The following is a 17,960-nucleotide window of genomic DNA, read 5'->3' on the forward strand; positions in this document are numbered from 1 at the left end:
TAGGATTATGGAGGCTCGTATCCGACAAGGAAATTCAATTGCTAAATACCGTTTCATCCCCTTGTGCTCATATGCCAGTTTAGCTAATTCACCGGCAATACGATTCGCCTCTCTATAAACATGGTTACCAACCCAAGACCACTTGTTATGAATTTATCGTGGTTATACTATAGATAATCAAGCTCAGAGACAATGATATTGCACACACAAGAGGCTTAGCAAAATACATACACTAAAAACGACGAAGATGAACAACACAAAAAGTTTTTCGAGGTTCAGACTCAATGAGAGTCCTACTTCCCCGGAAGCAGTGCACTCTAATCCACTAGATCCAAAGATTACAAATTAACACATACACTATTATTTCGAAAAGAACAAGCAAATTGATTTTTAATGACATTTGCGAACATCCAAAACTTGTAGAAATAAACAATATTTATAGCTTCACTTACAATTAACAACTTAAGTTTTTACACAAGCTTCTCCAAATATCCCTAAGCCCAAAAAGGATTGTTGGATATATATTTCTTAGATAATTATGACTTGAAACGGCTTATTTAAGAAAAACAAAAACGAAAACTATACTTACAAATGCTAAAAATTTGAAAAACTCGTATTTTTTTTCAAAACCTTTTCAAATACCTAAGGAATGAATATAATTTGCTTCAAAATTTCAACTTCCTGTAAACCGGTTGTAATTCGAATTACCTTATTTTAAATTTGAATTTATATAGTTAAATTGTTATAAATTAATACAATCGAAACTAATCAAAATCTATTAAATTAGCAAAATATTTTTCAAGGAGTTGGTTTTTAGCGCGGACACAAAAAAATATTATTTAAAAGAAGTTATTTATTTATGGAAGTTAACCAACGAATTTTCACTTATTCCCAAACACGACCTTGTGGTGAATCGGGCCCAAACAATCCGACCCGTTGAAAGCTGAAAAGCCCAACCACATCAGATTGACGTTTCCCGACCCGAGTCTCACGTCTCACTACAAAAGCAGCCGCCGTGGGCAAATCGGGCACATTGTTGAACTGGCCGGAATATTCCGCCACCAACGTTGGGTTTTTTATTCGACCATACGCCGTCGCTTTTTTAGATCTCTAATTTAACTCACCTTTAATGGCGAAGGGGAAGGATGTTGCCGCTATGGAAATCGACGAACAGAATTCCACAGAATCTGATCAGATCAATAACCCTAAATTCTCCGTCAACGGTACTTTTTTCTGTGAATGAATTTGTTTGTAATTGCGTATCCAATAGATTTTTTTACAGTCTTTTTGCGGCGGAATTTGCAGTGTTGCAGCTCCTGAAATCGGCTCAAATGCAGCACGGATTGCGCTTTGGTGATTATGCCCGTTACCGGTATAATTCGGTTCTATTTTTGTGTTTTCTGTTCCTGTTGGAGTGTCTCCGTTTATATGCATGAATGTATACATTGTTTTATGCTAAATCTAAATTTTCTTTTAAAAAAAATTGAAGTGTCTTTTAAGGGGATGGGGGGTGGATTAGGGTTGAAGAGTGTAAGAATGTATTAATTTTTGCCATTCATGATTTATGAAATAGCATGATTCTGACTTTGGAGTTTGTCCATGTCGAATTTTTATAGGAGGTACTGCACTGCACGGTTGAGAAGACTGTACAAGTCGCTGAAGTTCACACATGGCCGTGGAAAGTATACCAAGAGAGCCATTACTGCAAATACTGTCACTGAAGTCAGGTATAGTTTTTGCTGCATTTGAATGTTTCGTGTTTATTAGTTGACGGGCTTTCCATTCTTTCGGGACCTTGCTTCTTTTCGCATTCTAAGAAACTGTCCGGGCATTACTTTGTCTATCTTAAGATGGAAATTCCATTTGAGTTATCATTCGACCGTCATTAATGAATTGATTCCCAAAAACGAACCTATTCTTTTGGCTCAGTCCTTGTTATTTAGATGATTGTTTTAATATTTGTTATTCTTTCCATTGTGTGATTATTTACTCTTTTTGATGCAGTACTTCTGTTCTTTGAACAATATTGAAGTAATTGTGAAAATCAATCACCTTGCCAATTCCAATCTATGTGTGGAGTAGTTCTCATTTAGTTTCTTTTTATTTCACATAATTTCAACCCTACAACGAAATCAATGTTCTATAATCTATACAAGAAATTTTGTGAGTCTACTGCCAAGTTAACTCACAAACGTGGCTATCAAATTCTTCATTTACCCACTGGTGTGGGGGAAATGAATTATGCATCATTTTACCTCAGCCATTCCTTCAATCATTTTTTTTTATTTTTTTTATTTTTTCTATATGCTTTTAAATTTGTTTTAAGGATAATGGAGTTGTGCATGTTCACCGTTGTCTTAGTTTGAGTACTTAGGATGTGGAATTTTGATTTTAATTAATGAATGTCCCTGAATCTTCTTTAGATTTCTCCATGTGGTTCTATATACTGCTGAAAGAGCATGGAGCCATGCCATGGAAAAGAAAACACTACCTGATGGTCCAAATGCACGCCAGCGGAGCTACCTCATTGGCAGGTTGAGGAAGGCAGTAAGATGGGCTTCTGTTCTGCAGGAGCTGTGTGCCACCAAAGGAGATTCAAGAACATCTCTAGAAGCAGAGGTATCGATCATTGGTTTTCTAATGGCTAATAGAATTACGTTTTGGCACTTTATTTTTAATTTTTAGACAATCTTGTTATATCATTTAATTCATATACATTTTTACTTTGCTTGTTTAGTGCTCTAGGATTATTTTACTTATTATAGCTTGTTAATGAATCTATCACTTTTAGTTATATCTTTAGTTTCTGATATCATAAAAGTTTCAGCATTCTTAGAAGCTATAGAAGTGGTGAAACAGTTTTTTTGAAAGAACATGCAATGAAGAAAAGTTACTTTCGTTTTTAATTTCTTTTTTCTTTTTGAATCATGATCTCTCGATGAAAGTTAAATGAAGTCTTGGAGCTAAAATGATGCTATCCTGGTGAAGTTTTTTCAAGATTATTCAACTATGAATGCTCTGAAGTAGTTCAAATAATTTGCAGTTGTATGCTAAATGAAGCAGAGTGTCTTTTTTCATCAATTTTTAGAGTAATGCTGCAATGAGGTCTACTTGGTCACCACCTTCCTTGAAAATCTTCACATTAGGATATAGCGGGGTTATATCCCTTTAGTAAAAAATTTTAGAATATCTTTTCATTTTTCATTTATAAGAAATGAGTTAAATAACGCTCCCCCTAATGCGTCTTGATAGGTACGACAGTTGGGAGACCTTGACGTTCACTAATTTTTCGGAATTCTGAAATCATCTCTTAGATGATTCTTAGAAAATATTCATAGTTTCAATTCATCTAATGATTAATTTCATTGCTGTTAATTGGAACTTTGGTTCATCTTGGTTGCTTAAACTTTACAAAGATAATTGATTGTCGATTTTGTGTTAAACCCACAGGCTTATGCTTCGTATATGAAAGGTTCTTTGTTATTTGAACAAGATCAGCACTGGGACGTTGCCTTGAAGTGTTTCAAAAGTGCCAGGTACATACGTATTTCAAAAGTAGTATCTTTCATTAGTACCTAAAATCGGATGACATTTCTTCTTATTAAGAATCTAAATTAAACTTAATTGCATATGTGCTTTTGATTTTGTTATCTTAAGCTACTATCTTCCTTATTTTTGACCATTTCGAGAGGGCTGTCCTGAATTCTTTTTTCAATCTATTTAACTTTATTATTCTGATAGGGCTGTTTACGAGGAACTTGGGAAATATGGAGACTTAGAGAACCAAGTTTTATGCCGGGAGCGAGTTGAGGAACTTGAGCCTAGTATACGATATTGCCTTCATAAAGCTGGGGAGTCAAATATACAGACTTCGGAACTAGCCCATATAGGAGAAATGGAAGGGCCTGCTTTGGACCTTTTCAAAGCTAAACTGGAGGTGAGTTTGTCATAACATAGGCAGTTTGTGATATCCTACGTTGTCAATCAGAGTGTTGCTTTTTGTCCAAGGTTAGGTATCTTGACATTATGGCTCTCTTCAGGGATCTCATTGGTTTTTATGTCTTCGCTTCTCTTTATTGGCAGGCTGTCATGGCTGAGGCTCGTTCTCAGCAGGCTGCATCTATGACTGCATTTCATTGGCTTGGTGAAGTTTTTCCTGTCTCAAATCCTAAGACTCGAGTTTCCATACTTAAAGGTTAGATTCTCCCCTAAACCTTAGTAACATGTCTCAAAGTACAGTTGGCGAATTGGGATTTGAAAGGTGTTTCATTGGCTTGCTGTTTTCCTTCATTTCCTGTCTGTTTCTAATTGAAAACTAGCACTGGAAAATTGGCCCATCACCAGGGCTAAGTACGTTTTCCCATTCTTTTGTGAAGTGCATTGGGGTTTGAGGGTCTCTGTGTGTGTATGCGCGCAAAAAATCAATGTAAACAAGTCATATCTTGTATGCTTAGGAATCAGCTTCATTCTCGTGGGTACTTTGGTGCTGACCGTGCTCTCCTGATTTTAAAGTTCTATAACCATTATATTAAAACAACCCTAAACACGATCATTTAGCTAATAGTGAAGATTTAAAATAATTCCCGTGAAGGCTTATCTTACTTTTTTGTAATCCATCTCTGTTACATTCAACAAATCTCTGTTATATTCTGATAGATCACCTTGTACCGTTTATGGCTAGGAAGTGCATATTTCTCTCTGACTGGGGAGTCCACATTTATTTTGGTCTGGAATACTGTCAAAAAGAAAAAAAAACAAGAAATATGCTGATACATCAACGTATATTATGTGTTTCTAAATCTTATATATCTTCGTATATGTGATGCAAACATATTGCAATTTAAGAAACTTCATTTATACAAGTTTTAGCTTGAAATTTTACCTACTATTTTGCAATTTTCCAATTTCAGGGTCTCTTCTATTTCTCAGTGATCAAGGCTAATTATATTTTAAGAAAGTTTACCTTGTTCGTTTGCTGCGTACTGCCCTTATGTTTCATTGGCGTGCCAGCATTTGCACGTATGTTTTAGTGCCAAAAATTGTGTTGATTGTGTGATTTGAATTACACCCTAAACTCTTATAGTTGGAAGAATAAGTATAGAAGTCAAGGACTGATAGAACATTGATAGGAAATTTGTGCATAAAATTGGTAAATTCCATAGTTTTGAGGGGCAAATAGGTTAGACAAGAAACTATTGTAGGGGTCCTTTCCATTATACATATCAGTAGAGATGTGCTGCCGTGTATTCTAGAAGACTGTCTAAATCTCTATTTGTTGTGAATTTTTTTCAGCTCAAGAACTGGAGAACGATATTAATGGTCCAGCTGCAGATTCACTCCCTACAGAGAAAAAACTGGTCATATTTGACAAAATTTTTGCTGCGTATAATGAAGCCCGGAGCTCCATACGAAATGACTTGGTAAGTATTGCTTTCAGCAATGAGGTTTTCTTTTTGCATTTCCTTGTAACAGTTTATGCATATGTTTGAAGATTGTCGGGAACCTGACAGTTAAAATTTGTAAATAATCTAGGGGATGCCTTCCAGATATCTTGTATTCGTGTATCTAATTCTGGCAATCTATTTGGTATAGGCTACTGCAGGTAATTCTGAAGGCATGAAAGATGAACTTAATGGCCTTGACAAAGCTATTGGTGCTGTCTTGGGAAGGAGAACAATTGAACGGAACCAGTTATTGGTGGCCATGGCAAAAAGTAAGCTCAGTAGGGGTCGTGATGATAAAAACGAAAAAGTCACGAAGCCCGAGGAGCTTGTTCGGTTATATGATCTCTTGCTACAAGTGAGTAAACTGTTCTATTGTTCTAACAGTTTCATTTTCTCGTGAATATTTAATTCAATATACATAAGTTGAAGCTTTCTAACCATAGAAATTTTGTTCTACGGAGATAGTTTAACCAAAAGTAATGTTTGCGCTTTCTATACAGAATACTGCTGATCTTTCTGATCTGGTTAGTTCGGGAAGAAATAGAAAGCCAGAGGAAGAGACCTTTGCTGAGGAATGTGAACTCAAAAGTTTTGGTTTCCGTGCAGAGAGGTTTGCAATTTTATTGTGTCTTACCAAGCCTTTTATTTATCTCCTCTGTCTTTCCTTTGATTCCAAACCTTGAATTGTTAAGGTGTGACGCGTAACTGAAATTTACAAGTGCAGCTTGTACAGTGTAATGTCATTCATCAATTCTTTTATTTATACAAAAATAGGCCAATTTTAATGTCATTATATTAGTAGGCTCCTTTTCATGTCATTATCCGTGAAGAAATGAAAAAAAATGTGTAGGTTATTCACCACATGTGTAATTGATATGTCTTCTGATAGATTCATAAATCGCATTTCTTTGTATGCGCTTATTATTCGATTCTTTGTATGCGCTTATAATAGCCTAGTATCTTTGTAACTGTTTTATAGGAAACCAAAATATTTCATTTTTCTGTGCTGTTAATTTAGCCATGCATGCATGGCTATGATTTTCACGGATAACAGATTTCTTAATGTTGTGGAGGTGAGCTCAAGTCACAAGATATGATGGACCACTTTGTAAATTTTCTGCAGGTGCTTTTACTTGGCCAAATCGTACAGTTTGGCTGGAAAAAGGGCTGAAGCATATGTTTTATTCAGCCGAGCACGCTCTTTGGCTGATAGCGCTCTTAAGAAACTTCAGAGTTTTAACAATGCTGATCAGGTGGTTAATGATTATGATTACGATTACGATTTTAAATGCAAAAAAAAAAAAAAAAAAAAAAAACGAGAGAAAAAAGATAAGCAGCCAGAGCTGCATAAGGATTATATTATAACCAGTTTACGGAATTGTAGATGTTCTTTCAGTTCACCGCAATTTCTTAAACTTCCTCTCATGTGAGACCTACGAGTTTATTTCATTTCGACGACCTTCATGTATAGTGAAAAACTATTACTTTTGGACTTCCATCTCAGTCCCTATTTTCTTGTTATTGCTCTAGCAGGTCACTATACAGGAGTTGAACAAGCTTTACAACGACTGCCGGTCCAATATTTGTATAGAGCATGCAACCGGGATTATGGAGGAGGAGAAAGCTCCAGAGAATCTGTCAAAGAAGATATCGAGCATATCATTATCAGGAAATGATAAGAAGGTAACTCATGCACCTTATACTTAATTCTATTTTTTTTTTCTCTGTAAAAATCGAATTCGTGTAAAACGGTTGTTTTTAACACGTCGGTCTTCTCTTCAGCTCGAGAAACTGCTTATGGAGAAATTGGACAGTTACGAATCGGCTATGGGTGACCCCACCACAAAGTCAACCCCTCGTATAGAAGCATTCCCACCTGCATTTCAAGCAGTTGCGCGTAATCCAATTGTTCTTGATCTTGCCTACAACTTAATTGAGTTCCCATCACTTGACAATAGGATGAAGAAAGAAGTGAAGGGATTCATAAGTAGGCTTTGGAGATAAGAGAGTTATTATACATGGTTCTGAACTTAAGATATTTTGCTGGCACATTTCGTGGTTTTCGTAATTTACTGAATTTTAGTATTTTTTTTTTGTTTGCTAAATAGGATACAAAATTTTATTTTAAAATCTGCAAAAATTTTGAATTTTTTGACATTGTAGAACTACAAAACATGTGAAGTGAGATATCTGTTTTAACTGTCTATTGGAACTGATGTTCGTCCTTTATTTCAGTGAGATATGAACGGGGAGTTAGGTGCTACACCTGGTTATTTACACAGTGGATTTCGACTATAGATCCGATTAAATAACCACTCACCAAGTGCACATACACATAGTTGTATGTGTGATAATGTGTAGATCTACAGTTTAATTTCACCTAGTGTAAATCAACGTTTGCGTGTACGTTTGTGCACATGGCTGGATACACATTTTTTTTAGGGTGAATGCAACTCAGAACGAAAGATATATACATATATGTAGACAACAATTAAAACACATGACTAAAACGCATCGTTTTCGGTATTCCGTGGGGAGAAATAGTGAGATAAAAGACCTTAGAACCAATCGTTGCGACAATCAGAATCTACACGCGATCGATTCGAGGGTATTATATTATATTATACAAAACAAATTGGTAGTAACGAGGGTTTTTTTTTTAATGTAACTTTGTTTAAAGATTTGCAAAACTTCTTGAGGATGTATTCTTGTTCTTTCGTTCCTTAATTAGTTTGAGATTATTAATGATTTTCGGTCTATGAGATGCTATACTCGTTGAAAAGTATCAGGTGATTTTTCACCATAAATCTATACAAATAACTATCCACTAAACATAAATACATATGGATGTATGTTATTACGTGTAGATCAACAATGCACAATCATTCGGTGTATTTTAGTTATTCATATTATTAGCTTCTTCAATTACAGTTATCTTGTATGCAATCGATTCAAAAGAAATTTTAAAACTTTACGCTCAAGTTTTACTTTTGGATATGTTTCTCCAATGCCACAAGCTTCATTAGCAATGCCCCACAATTTCGAATTGAAGCCAGTTATGGTCTCATCTTCTTTCACTTGAACATCTTCGAAGCGAGTGGCAAGCATACGGGGTTTGAAAGGTCTTACTGATGTTGTTCCTTCATATACAGTCCAAAAATTGTCCTAACAATTTTTAGACATTCACGACGAGATATCAATTTAAATTGGTTTGTGTCAACTGCATTAATATATCATCTAAAGCCTTTGAACTGATATTGGCCACATTATGTTATTTCTTGCTCCAGTTCTCTTCGTATTCTTCGTACTTAACACCTTGTTTGGTTTTGGCCACTTGTCTCGTCCACCTATTAGAACTGTACATCATGAATCTTCATCCATTAATTGGAAAATAGAATCTAAGGAAATCAATCTTAAGCCTAGTTTAAGGAATTCAATCTCAACACCTTATATTTAATTCTTCACTAACTTAAGTGCTAAGAAATCAATTTTAAGGAAATAGAATCTTTCATGATCTCTACAACCTAAATTTGACAGGAATTTTTTTTTACAATATATTTCTTAATCTTATACAAATATAAGGAAATAAATAAAAATACACCAATACACCATGTAATTGTAAACCGTACATCTATATAAATAATTATTCACTAAGCACACATACACATGTATCTATAAGTATAGATCTACGATTCAAAACCAAATTTTGTATTTCACTATAAAAACCCTAAAAGTCGAACCATAGTCCATACATACGTATTTCTATAAACCTTAATTCATGAAAAACTATTTACTTTTTAGCATGGTGAATAAAATAAATCATTATTAAAAAATAATTAAATTAAATAAATAAAAATTGATGATTATGAAGAATCTGAAGATGGTGGTGGATTGTTTCTACATTCCAAAGGATAACCCTTTCAAACCCTACGGCGAGGATGCCCATTTCTTCCACAAGGAGGCTCAGGTCATCGGAGTTGCTGACGGCGTCGGCGGCAGCTCCAAGAACGGCATCGACGCCGGCGAGTACGCTAGAGAGTTGATGAGAAACGCCGAGTTCGCCGTCGACAGGCTCCGGCGACGGCCCGGCGAGGTGGACCCCAAGAAGATCCTCACCGAGGCTTTCTACAGGACGGAGGCGTTGGGTTCTTCCACCGCCTGCATAGTGTCACTCGCCGGAGATTCTCTGGCGGCGGCGAATATTGGCGACTCCGGGTTCTTGGTGATGAGGGATGGGAAGGTGTTTTACAGGTCTCCGGTTCAGCAGCACCGGTTTAACTATCCGTATCAGTTGGGCCGGCGGTCCAAGACTGGACCGGAGGCGGCGGAGGAGTTGGTAGTGAGGGAACTTCATGGCGGCGAGGTGGTGGTTGTTGGTAGCGATGGGCTGTTTGATAATTTGTTCCCGGAGGAGATTGAGACGATCGTGAATGGTAGTGTGGATTGGAGTTATCTGCCGGAGGATTTGGCTAGGGCGGCGCTTTGGAAGTCTTCTCCGATGAATAAAACCGCCGGCTGCCCTTTTCTTGTGGCGGGTTTGGTGGCGAGTCGAAGAAATCGGCCGCCGGCCAGTGTGGCGGCGCTTCAAGAATCTCCGCTGACGGATGCTGCGGGGGTGAAGGTTGTAACGGCGGCGCTTCAAGAATCTTCTCTGACGAGCACATCGGCCCCCTCTTCTCAGAGGGTGGGGGCGGCGCTTCAAGAATCTTCGACGACGACGGCGGCGCTTGAGGAATCTACTGTGGGGCCGTCGGTTGAAAGATGTTCCTCCAAGAACGCCGCCGTCAGCCCTTCACCGGCGGTTAAAAAGCGGTCACGGAGGGAACGCGGCCAAGGAGAAAAAGCAAAGAAATCAAAGAAAGCAACGCCGGCGACCACCGCAGCCACCCCTTCCAAGGTGGCGGCGCTTCAAGAATCTTCTGCAACGACCACCGCATCCACCTCTTCCCCAGCGGCGGCGCGTAAAAAATCTCCGCCAGTGACCACCGCAGCCACCCCTTCCCGGGAGGCAACAGAATCTCTGGCGACGCTTGATGAATCTAATTCCTTATCAGCGAACACCTCCTCAGCCACCCCTTCCACCGCGGGGTCCGGCAGCCATTCAGCGGCGGCTAAAAAGCGGTCAGCAGGGAGGAAACACGGCGAGGCCGCCGGAGAAAAAAGCAGCGGGAAGAAGAAGAAGAAGAAGAAGAAAGAAGGTAATAAGAAGGAAGAAGACTATGTTATGAAGAAAGCTGAAAAGGAATTCAGTCGTAGGGTTAAACACGAGATTAAGAAATATGATCGTGAGATTAAGCACGTGCTTAAATCTGCTAAATCCAAATCCAAGCTTAATTCTATGAGGTACCAATTCGGAGGGAAATATGATGACGTCACTGTTGTCGTTGCTCACATTGTACTAGAATCTGACTTTTAATCATATATCTGGATATTATTAGAATATTCATTCTTTCACACTGTATTATAAGATTCTTCTCTATTTCAAAGATTCTACTATACATTATACTTCTTGAAAGTTATAAAGAAAAAGATCAATTTTGCCTCTTTCTTAAGACCCTTGATATATATAATCTTTTATTTGTTTTGTAGTCCTTGTTTACGCCAAAAACAAAAAACTAATTCCAAAAAGGAAAATCGGAAATCGGAATTGAGAACGAATCAGTGTTGTGCCATCCAGGTTTCTACTACCGAATCTAAAGGGAGTTCAGCCTTAGAAGGAGTCCAATAAGTGCAGATTGAGGGAGCTGCAGTGAAGAAGACAAGAAGTTCGAGTAGCATTCAATAACAGGCGTGTTACATAATTAAAGATAAATGGAGTTCAATCTTGGAAGGAGTCCAAGAAATGCAGATTAAGGGAGCTGCAGTGAAGAAGATAAGAAGTTCGAGTAGCATTCAATAACGGGCGTATTACATAAAAATAGAGTTTTTATTGTTTTCATCGTAATATTTTTCCATAAAACTGAATTATAGAGTTTTTATTGTTTTCATCCTAATATTTTTCTATAAAACTGAATTAATGGTGAACGGCGTATTACCTAAAGATAGTGTTTTTATTGTTTTCTGCAATAAAGTTATAATATTTTTCCACAATACTGAATTAGTGGAAATCTTGTTTGCAAGTTCGTGAATGTATAGAGGTTATATTTGTGTCCGAACCATATTAAATGCCGCGTGTCTATTATTCTGCTTTATAGTTAAATTTAATTATTATTCACAATTTATAGTTGCAACATATATATATATATTCCACATAATCTAGATCTAGACGACAATTCTTTTGAATTTGGCACTGCAAGGGTCGACGTACAAAAAAAATCATAGTTGAAGGGGTGGTTGTAAGTTGTAACTACACAAACATGAAGAGTTTTTTTTTTTCTTCGTAATTTGACTTTAACTCAAGGGAGTGACCGTAATTTAACCTTTTATTTTTTCACTTTTTAGTTTTGAAAGCACCGATGAATTTAAATAAAAACATTCGATACATTTGACATTCTACAAAATTACCGATTAAAAAATTCATCAAGGATTGCATGATTTATGGTGTTTTGAGGATATAAAGCGCTGTTAATTCTCTTTGAGGGTCCAAAGTGTAACAAAATAATTTGTAGGGTGCAAAATGGGATTAAGTCATTCTTATTATCAAGCTTACTTGATACTTCGGAAATAATGTGTGAAATATTTATTTTAAATATAAAATACCGCTTTTCCTTTTCGGGCAAATCACAAAGGTAAACCCTTTTTTATCAGAACAAAACACACATTTCACACACTAATAATTTTTCCCCCAAATCCCGCTCATAGTTTCAATTTACAATCAATTCCGCTGCGCAATTGGATTTTTGAATCAATACTAATACAGAGCGAGAAATCAATTGGATATTTGAATCAATAAAAATGAGCGGGTATCCTCCTTTAAAAAAGCCCAAAATTGAAATTGTAGAAGAAGAAGAAGAAGAAGAAGAAGAAGAAGAAGAAGAAGAGGCGGAAGAGGAAAAAAAGGATGGTGAAATTGACGAGCAGTTTATGAAAGAGCAGGAAGAAGCACTTTTAGCCCTAGTCGACCATCGCACAAAAGAAGTCGGCCATCTTAGCCAGCGTATTATGTACTACAGGACCCAGGTTTTTTTTTTTTTTTTTTTTTTGAAAAAAAGAGCTTCAATTTTTTTTTTGTATTTATTTTATGATTAATGTTTATTAGAATTTTTTTTTTTTTGAAAAAAAGCTTCAATTTTTTTTTTTTTTTTTTTTGTATTTATTTTATGATGATTAATGTTTTTAGGGGTTTTTTTTCTGCGTTTTATTTGTGATTTTTCGAATGTTTTGTATTTTCTTGACTGTTTTGTATAAATGTGTAATGAAGAGTTCAGTTCAGTGTATTTTTCTGGTGTTTTTTGTAATGAATATGATTAGTTCACTGATTTATTATTTTTATTACAAGTGTCTTGGAGTTTCGGTGTTTTTATTTTCGGTGGATATGAGCTAATTTTGGATTTTGTTGGGTTAAATTGTGAGCTGTACCGGCATTTTTCGTTGCAATTTTTTGAGGGGTTTTGGATGTTTTTGCATTTAATGCTGGTATAAAAAAGGTTAGCAGGTAGTGTAATACTATGGCTTCGGCGCTGTAGATTCTTTTGTCGACTTGTACGGAAACTGTTTTACGCATTGAACAGGCCAATAATTTTTTTAATTTTAAAATGTGGTGCAAAAAAGAACATATTTTTTTTTTCTTTCTTGATTTTATCAAATCGATATGGATATCCCTCCGAAGAAGTTCTCATGCATGGATAATTTAATTAGCGATACAGTGTTTTCTTGTCTTTATCTCTCAATTTGAGGGGAAAAAATCTAATTCTTGATTTGCGAGATGAATTCGTTGCGAAGTTTGAAACGCGAAGGTGTTATTTTTGGTCTTTCTCATAAGCGATGGTTATTTGACCATGATCGTCGGTTTCACTCAATTATTGATTTGTTCTCTTTAATTGTTAGGTTGTAATTAGATGGTGTTGCTTCGGACGAACTATTAGTAAACATCTGCCGTTAGTTGTTTCTATACCATAAGATAACGGGGAAATAAATCTTTTAGTGTTTATGCATTTCGAGATTAGTAAATTATGTATTCAGAAATCTAATGAAGTTGTCGCATATCGTAACCTTATTCGACTATTTATGCTTGGTATCGTGGGGTTATTTGGAACTAGCACTTAGTTGCACCCCGTGGGTTATTATGGCCAATCAACTTCATATTTGTTTGCCGTGCTCCGATTGCTTTCAATACTTAGTTTCTTAAATCGGTCGATTCCGTTAACTTGCACGTGTAGATTATTTATTGAAAAATAAGGGTTTTACGTATTCCAAAATGTGCATATTCTATTTATAAGTTACGTGCAAGATTCATTTTTTTATTTATCTTTCTTTAATCTCTGTTTACGTCGTCCGCAGCTTGAAGAAGCAGAGAAGAGATTGGAGGACACCCAAAGTAAATTGGCTCGTCTTCGAGGTCGAAACGCCGTAAAAGCTTCTAAAAACTTATCCAATGGAAGGGAAAATGTAAACACTAAAAAAAGATCTGCAAGCCCAATTACGAAAGACGACGTTTCTTCTCAAAGAAATTCTCAATCCCATCAAACTCAGGCCACAGTGAAACCCTCTGGTGATTCTTCGATTGCTACGAAAAAACCGCCTAGCCCGTTAAATAAAAACGGGGATTCTTCTCAAAACCAAACTCAGTCAAGACCGCAACTTTTGATACCTTCTGTGGCTGCTACAAAGAATGCTCAACCTGCAACGACAAAGGAATCTGGAAATAAAATCACCAGTAGCGTTGCAAAGTCAAAGGGGGAAAAAGCTCGTAAAAAATCACCCGAGCCGGAGAATGTGGAAACTCAACCTAATAAAGGAACAACAGTGAAGCTCGGTTCGACTTCTTTCCTTAATCCTTCATGCATTGTTCTCGTGCTTTTGCATGAGTTTCTTAGCGTATCGAAAATGATTTATGTGTTGCCTTATCTTTAATTACAGAGCAGAGAGAACATAGCGATTTGATTAAGTCGATTGGCAAAAGCTCGTCGGCAGTCACAATCCGGTGTCAGACGGGCTGTCTTTTGTCTAGTCAGCACAAACGAAAGCTTAGAAGTCTCGTTTTGTGTCCAACAAATGATCAATTATTCGTGACCAGGTAACTTATTATTTGTCTTTCCTAATGGTCGAGCTAAGACGATGCTAATTACGTTGATATTATTTTGGGGCCTAGGTTCGCTATATATATATATATATATATATATATATATATATATATATATATATATGTGTGTGTGTGTGTGTGTGTGTGTGTGTGTGTGTGTGTGTATGTATATTTATTTATATATGAATGGTTTTGCAGTGCTTTGGATGGAATAGTCAACCTATGGCAAGTTCAAGGGAGAGGGTACGCACGCGCCCCTATGCTGAAAATTCACTTGCTTCAATATTATTTCGATACGTAGATTTTTATTATACGACTTAAAACTTCTTCGATCTTCGTTTATGTACGATTGCAGTTCTGGTGCGACTCTTCTTAGTGCTACTGATTGTCAATCCGATAAGCAGAGGAGATGGCCCGAAGATATAGCTTGGCATCCGCGTGGAGACAAACTCTTTTCCGTTTATAGTGCCGATGGTGGCGATTCCCAGATATCGATTCTGAATCTAAACAATGGTAAAGAGGTAATCTTCCTAATCCAAAGTTGTTATTGCTGGTATATTTTTTCTCGAGATTCGCTGTATTTATGTACCGTTTGTATTTGTGTAATTGGGAGATTATAGGAACCAAACGAGGCCTAAGTGAACTAGCTTATGATTTCTCAGCTTGAAACGTTTTCCAATTGTGTCAACTAATCGTAACGATTTTTTTTCGAATAATTTGCAGAAGACACGTGTGAGCTTTCTCGAAGACAAGCCTCACACGAAAGGAATCATAAACAGCATAATGTTTATGCCGTGGGACGAGAAATCGTTCGTGACTGGAGGAAGTGACCATGCGGTAATCCTATGGAACCAGAAAGACGGAGAAGATGTGTGGAAGCCGAAATCGCTGCACAGAAACCATCACTCGTCTGCTGTAATGGGGATAGCTGGCATGCAGCACAAGAACATCGTTATGTCTGCCGGTGCGGATAAACGGATAATCGGGTTCGATGCGACAACTGGCAGAGCAGATTACAAGCATCAGATCGATAGCAAATGCATGAGCGTTCTGCCTAATCCGCGTGACTTCAACCTCTTTATGGTTCAAACAGGGTAAGTGTTTACATCGAAAAAAAATGGTAAATTACGACCACCCCCCTGAGGTATGGTGAATTTATGAAAAAGCCCCTATTGTTTGGATAATTACATCTACCCCTCAACTATGATTTTGTCTTACATCTCTACCCTTATGGTGTCGAATTCAACATAATCATCTAGATTTCGTGGAATGTGCTCTAGTTTGTACTTGTTTTCTGTAAAAATACAGTTTCTGATGCACCACAATATGATATACAAGCTAAAGAACACATATTATGATCATCTTGCTTCAAAATGTGGAGTTCGAATCGGATAAAACAGGTACAAAAATGATAATATTTCATTTACTCTAGAAGATTCCACTAAATTTGAAACCGCAAGGGTGGACGTGTAAGAAAATTTATAATTGAGGGGGTGGTTGTAATTACCCAAACAGGAGGGGGGTTTTCGTAATTTGACCATACCTCTAGGGTGGTTGTAATTTACCCTAAAAAAAAATCCGATTTTAATATTCCGATTCTTGATAAATTCTTAGCTATGAAGTAAAATCGACGCTCGTGTATATGTTCGCATGCTGAGTATATGTTTTACGGTATTTGACTGTTGTAGGACGCCAGAGCGACAGCTAAGACTGTACGATCTGAGATTAAGACAGATGGAGATTCACGCGTTCGGTTTTAAACAAGAGAGCAGCGAGTCGCAATCGGCTCTAATAAACCAGGCGTGGTCCCCAGATGGTCTGTACATGACGTCCGGTTCGGCGGACCCCGTTATTCACATCTTCGATATTAGATACAACGCTCACAAACCATCGCAGTCGATTAGAGCTCATCAGAAACGAGTCTTTAAAGCTGCATGGCACCATGCTCTGCCTCTCCTCATCTCCATTTCTTCCGACTTGAACATCGGACTGCACAAAGTCAACTGATTTGCTCCGACGAAGAAGAGAATATTATTTAATGTTTTTTTATTTTATTTTTATTTTTGATATATATGTCTTCCTCATTTTTTGCCCTGTGGGAAGTTTTGTTGTGTTAATGAGGAAGTATACTCGTCGATAGTTGATCGGAAATTCACGGATGTCGTGCTTTTGGACAGGTGCAAAGAATGCATTTTCGATTGTCGATTGCATCGACTTTCAGTTTTGATTAAGTAGAGTATTAATTCATCATGTAAGAAATTAATACAGCTTTTCAAGAGGTTATTGGTATTATTATTCATTTAAGCAATTTGATGTACTTAAAAGCCATAAAAAAACTGGGTCATTTACTGCCACCCCTGAGTTAAGATCAAATTATAAAAAATCCTTCATATTCGGCTTATTACAATCACTTTCCTCATAAATCTTCTTTCATACGAATTCTTGTGGTTGTCAAATTTTGTAGAATCTTCTACATTATGTGAAATATTCTCCAGTTTGTACTTTCGTTTTGTCCCATTCAAGTTTTGAAACAAGATGATCATAAGAAGTATCTCTTAACATGTAAATAACAGACTATTGTGCATCAGAAACTACATTTTTGCACAAAACGAGTACAAACTCAAGAACATTTCACATAACCAATAAAATATTATTGAATTTGACACCGTAATAATGAACATGTAAGAGGATTTAGGTTGAGGGGTGGTAGTAACTACTCAAACATGTGGAGTTTTTTTCGTAATTTAACCTTCCCTCAGGGGTGGCTGTACTGTAATTTTTTTACCTCAAAAATATATATTCTTTCAAAAGTAAAAATAAAAAGAAGCATATGTAATCAAATTTATTTTGAAAAGTTATAAAACATTATACAGATTATAAACTACCATTATTATTATAGTTTACAAATTACGCTATAAAATATTTAAACTATTTATAAATGGAAAACTTTTTTCTCATTTGATGGAAGAGCCCTGGAAACAACTTATAAACTTCATATCCAAAGTTTCGTAAGCGTAAAATTTTCCTATTCGACGTACATTTCAAAATCGCAAAATGTCTAACAATTTATGAATTTCACCGATATATAGGTGATTTATAAATATTTAATATAGATTAATAAATATATATAATATAGATTCATAAATATTTACTGGCATTTTAATGTGTAGATTGCGTATAAATTAAATGACAAAATGCACTTCACTCCCTACAAATTTTCCATTTTCTCACTTTCCACCCTAAAAAAAAATGGATAACCCTCTCTCAAAATATTATTTTGTTTGCACTTTACCCAAAAGCCAATTTTTGCTGGTTATTGTGTAACAAAAATAACT

At 36.4% G+C, this 17,960-nt stretch overlaps 3 protein-coding genes across 3 annotated transcripts; all 3 read left to right on the forward strand.

Annotated features, from left to right (window-relative positions):
- The first annotated feature begins 868 nt into the window (after window positions 1-868).
- On the forward strand, window positions 869-7,648 carry LOC105975870 (signal recognition particle-related / SRP-like protein). Its single transcript, XM_013001110.2, has 13 exons — window positions 869-1,223; window positions 1,306-1,372; window positions 1,617-1,727; window positions 2,424-2,619; window positions 3,451-3,536; window positions 3,742-3,937; window positions 4,084-4,195; window positions 5,293-5,420; window positions 5,593-5,799; window positions 5,945-6,054; window positions 6,568-6,697; window positions 6,978-7,127; window positions 7,227-7,648. The coding sequence occupies exons 1-13, from the start codon at window positions 1,130-1,132 to the stop codon at window positions 7,446-7,448; spliced, it is 1,809 nt and encodes a 602-aa protein (XP_012856564.2). The 5' UTR covers window positions 869-1,129; the 3' UTR covers window positions 7,449-7,648.
- A 1,661-nt stretch (window positions 7,649-9,309) lies between these two features.
- Window positions 9,310-10,860, forward strand: LOC148768167 (uncharacterized). Its single transcript, XM_088822792.1, has one exon. It carries the CDS (start codon window positions 9,310-9,312, stop codon window positions 10,858-10,860), a length of 1,551 nt encoding a protein of 516 aa, XP_088678918.1.
- Window positions 10,861-12,130: 1,270 nt separating this feature from the next.
- Window positions 12,131-16,933, forward strand: LOC105975984 (transducin family protein / WD-40 repeat family protein). The gene is made up of 7 exons (XM_013001252.2): window positions 12,131-12,563; window positions 13,884-14,358; window positions 14,463-14,619; window positions 14,824-14,868; window positions 14,981-15,146; window positions 15,349-15,719; window positions 16,314-16,933. The coding sequence occupies exons 1-7, from the start codon at window positions 12,339-12,341 to the stop codon at window positions 16,630-16,632; spliced, it is 1,758 nt and encodes a 585-aa protein (XP_012856706.2). The 5' UTR covers window positions 12,131-12,338; the 3' UTR covers window positions 16,633-16,933.
- The last annotated feature ends 1,027 nt before the right edge of the window (window positions 16,934-17,960 follow it).

This window comes from Erythranthe guttata, chromosome 9 (assembly GCF_056151865.1).
Source record: "Erythranthe guttata isolate IM_541 chromosome 9, IM_541, whole genome shotgun sequence".
Classification (NCBI taxonomy): Eukaryota; Viridiplantae; Streptophyta; class Magnoliopsida; order Lamiales; family Phrymaceae; genus Erythranthe; species Erythranthe guttata.

Coding starts and splice junctions, on each gene's coding strand:
- LOC105975984 (XM_013001252.2), top strand. CDS start 12,339: ATGAGCGGGTATCCTCCTTTAAAAAAGCCCAAAATTGAAATTGTAGAA. Junction 14,869..14,980: donor TGGCAAGTTCAAGGGAGAGG/GTACGCACGCGC, acceptor GTACGATTGCAG/TTCTGGTGCGACTCTTCTTA. Junction 15,147..15,348: donor ATCTAAACAATGGTAAAGAG/GTAATCTTCCTA, acceptor AATAATTTGCAG/AAGACACGTGTGAGCTTTCT.
- LOC148768167 (XM_088822792.1), top strand. CDS start 9,310: ATGAAGAATCTGAAGATGGTGGTGGATTGTTTCTACATTCCAAAGGAT.
- LOC105975870 (XM_013001110.2), top strand. CDS start 1,130: ATGGCGAAGGGGAAGGATGTTGCCGCTATGGAAATCGACGAACAGAAT. Junction 5,800..5,944: donor TATATGATCTCTTGCTACAA/GTGAGTAAACTG, acceptor CTTTCTATACAG/AATACTGCTGATCTTTCTGA. Junction 7,128..7,226: donor TATCAGGAAATGATAAGAAG/GTAACTCATGCA, acceptor TCTTCTCTTCAG/CTCGAGAAACTGCTTATGGA.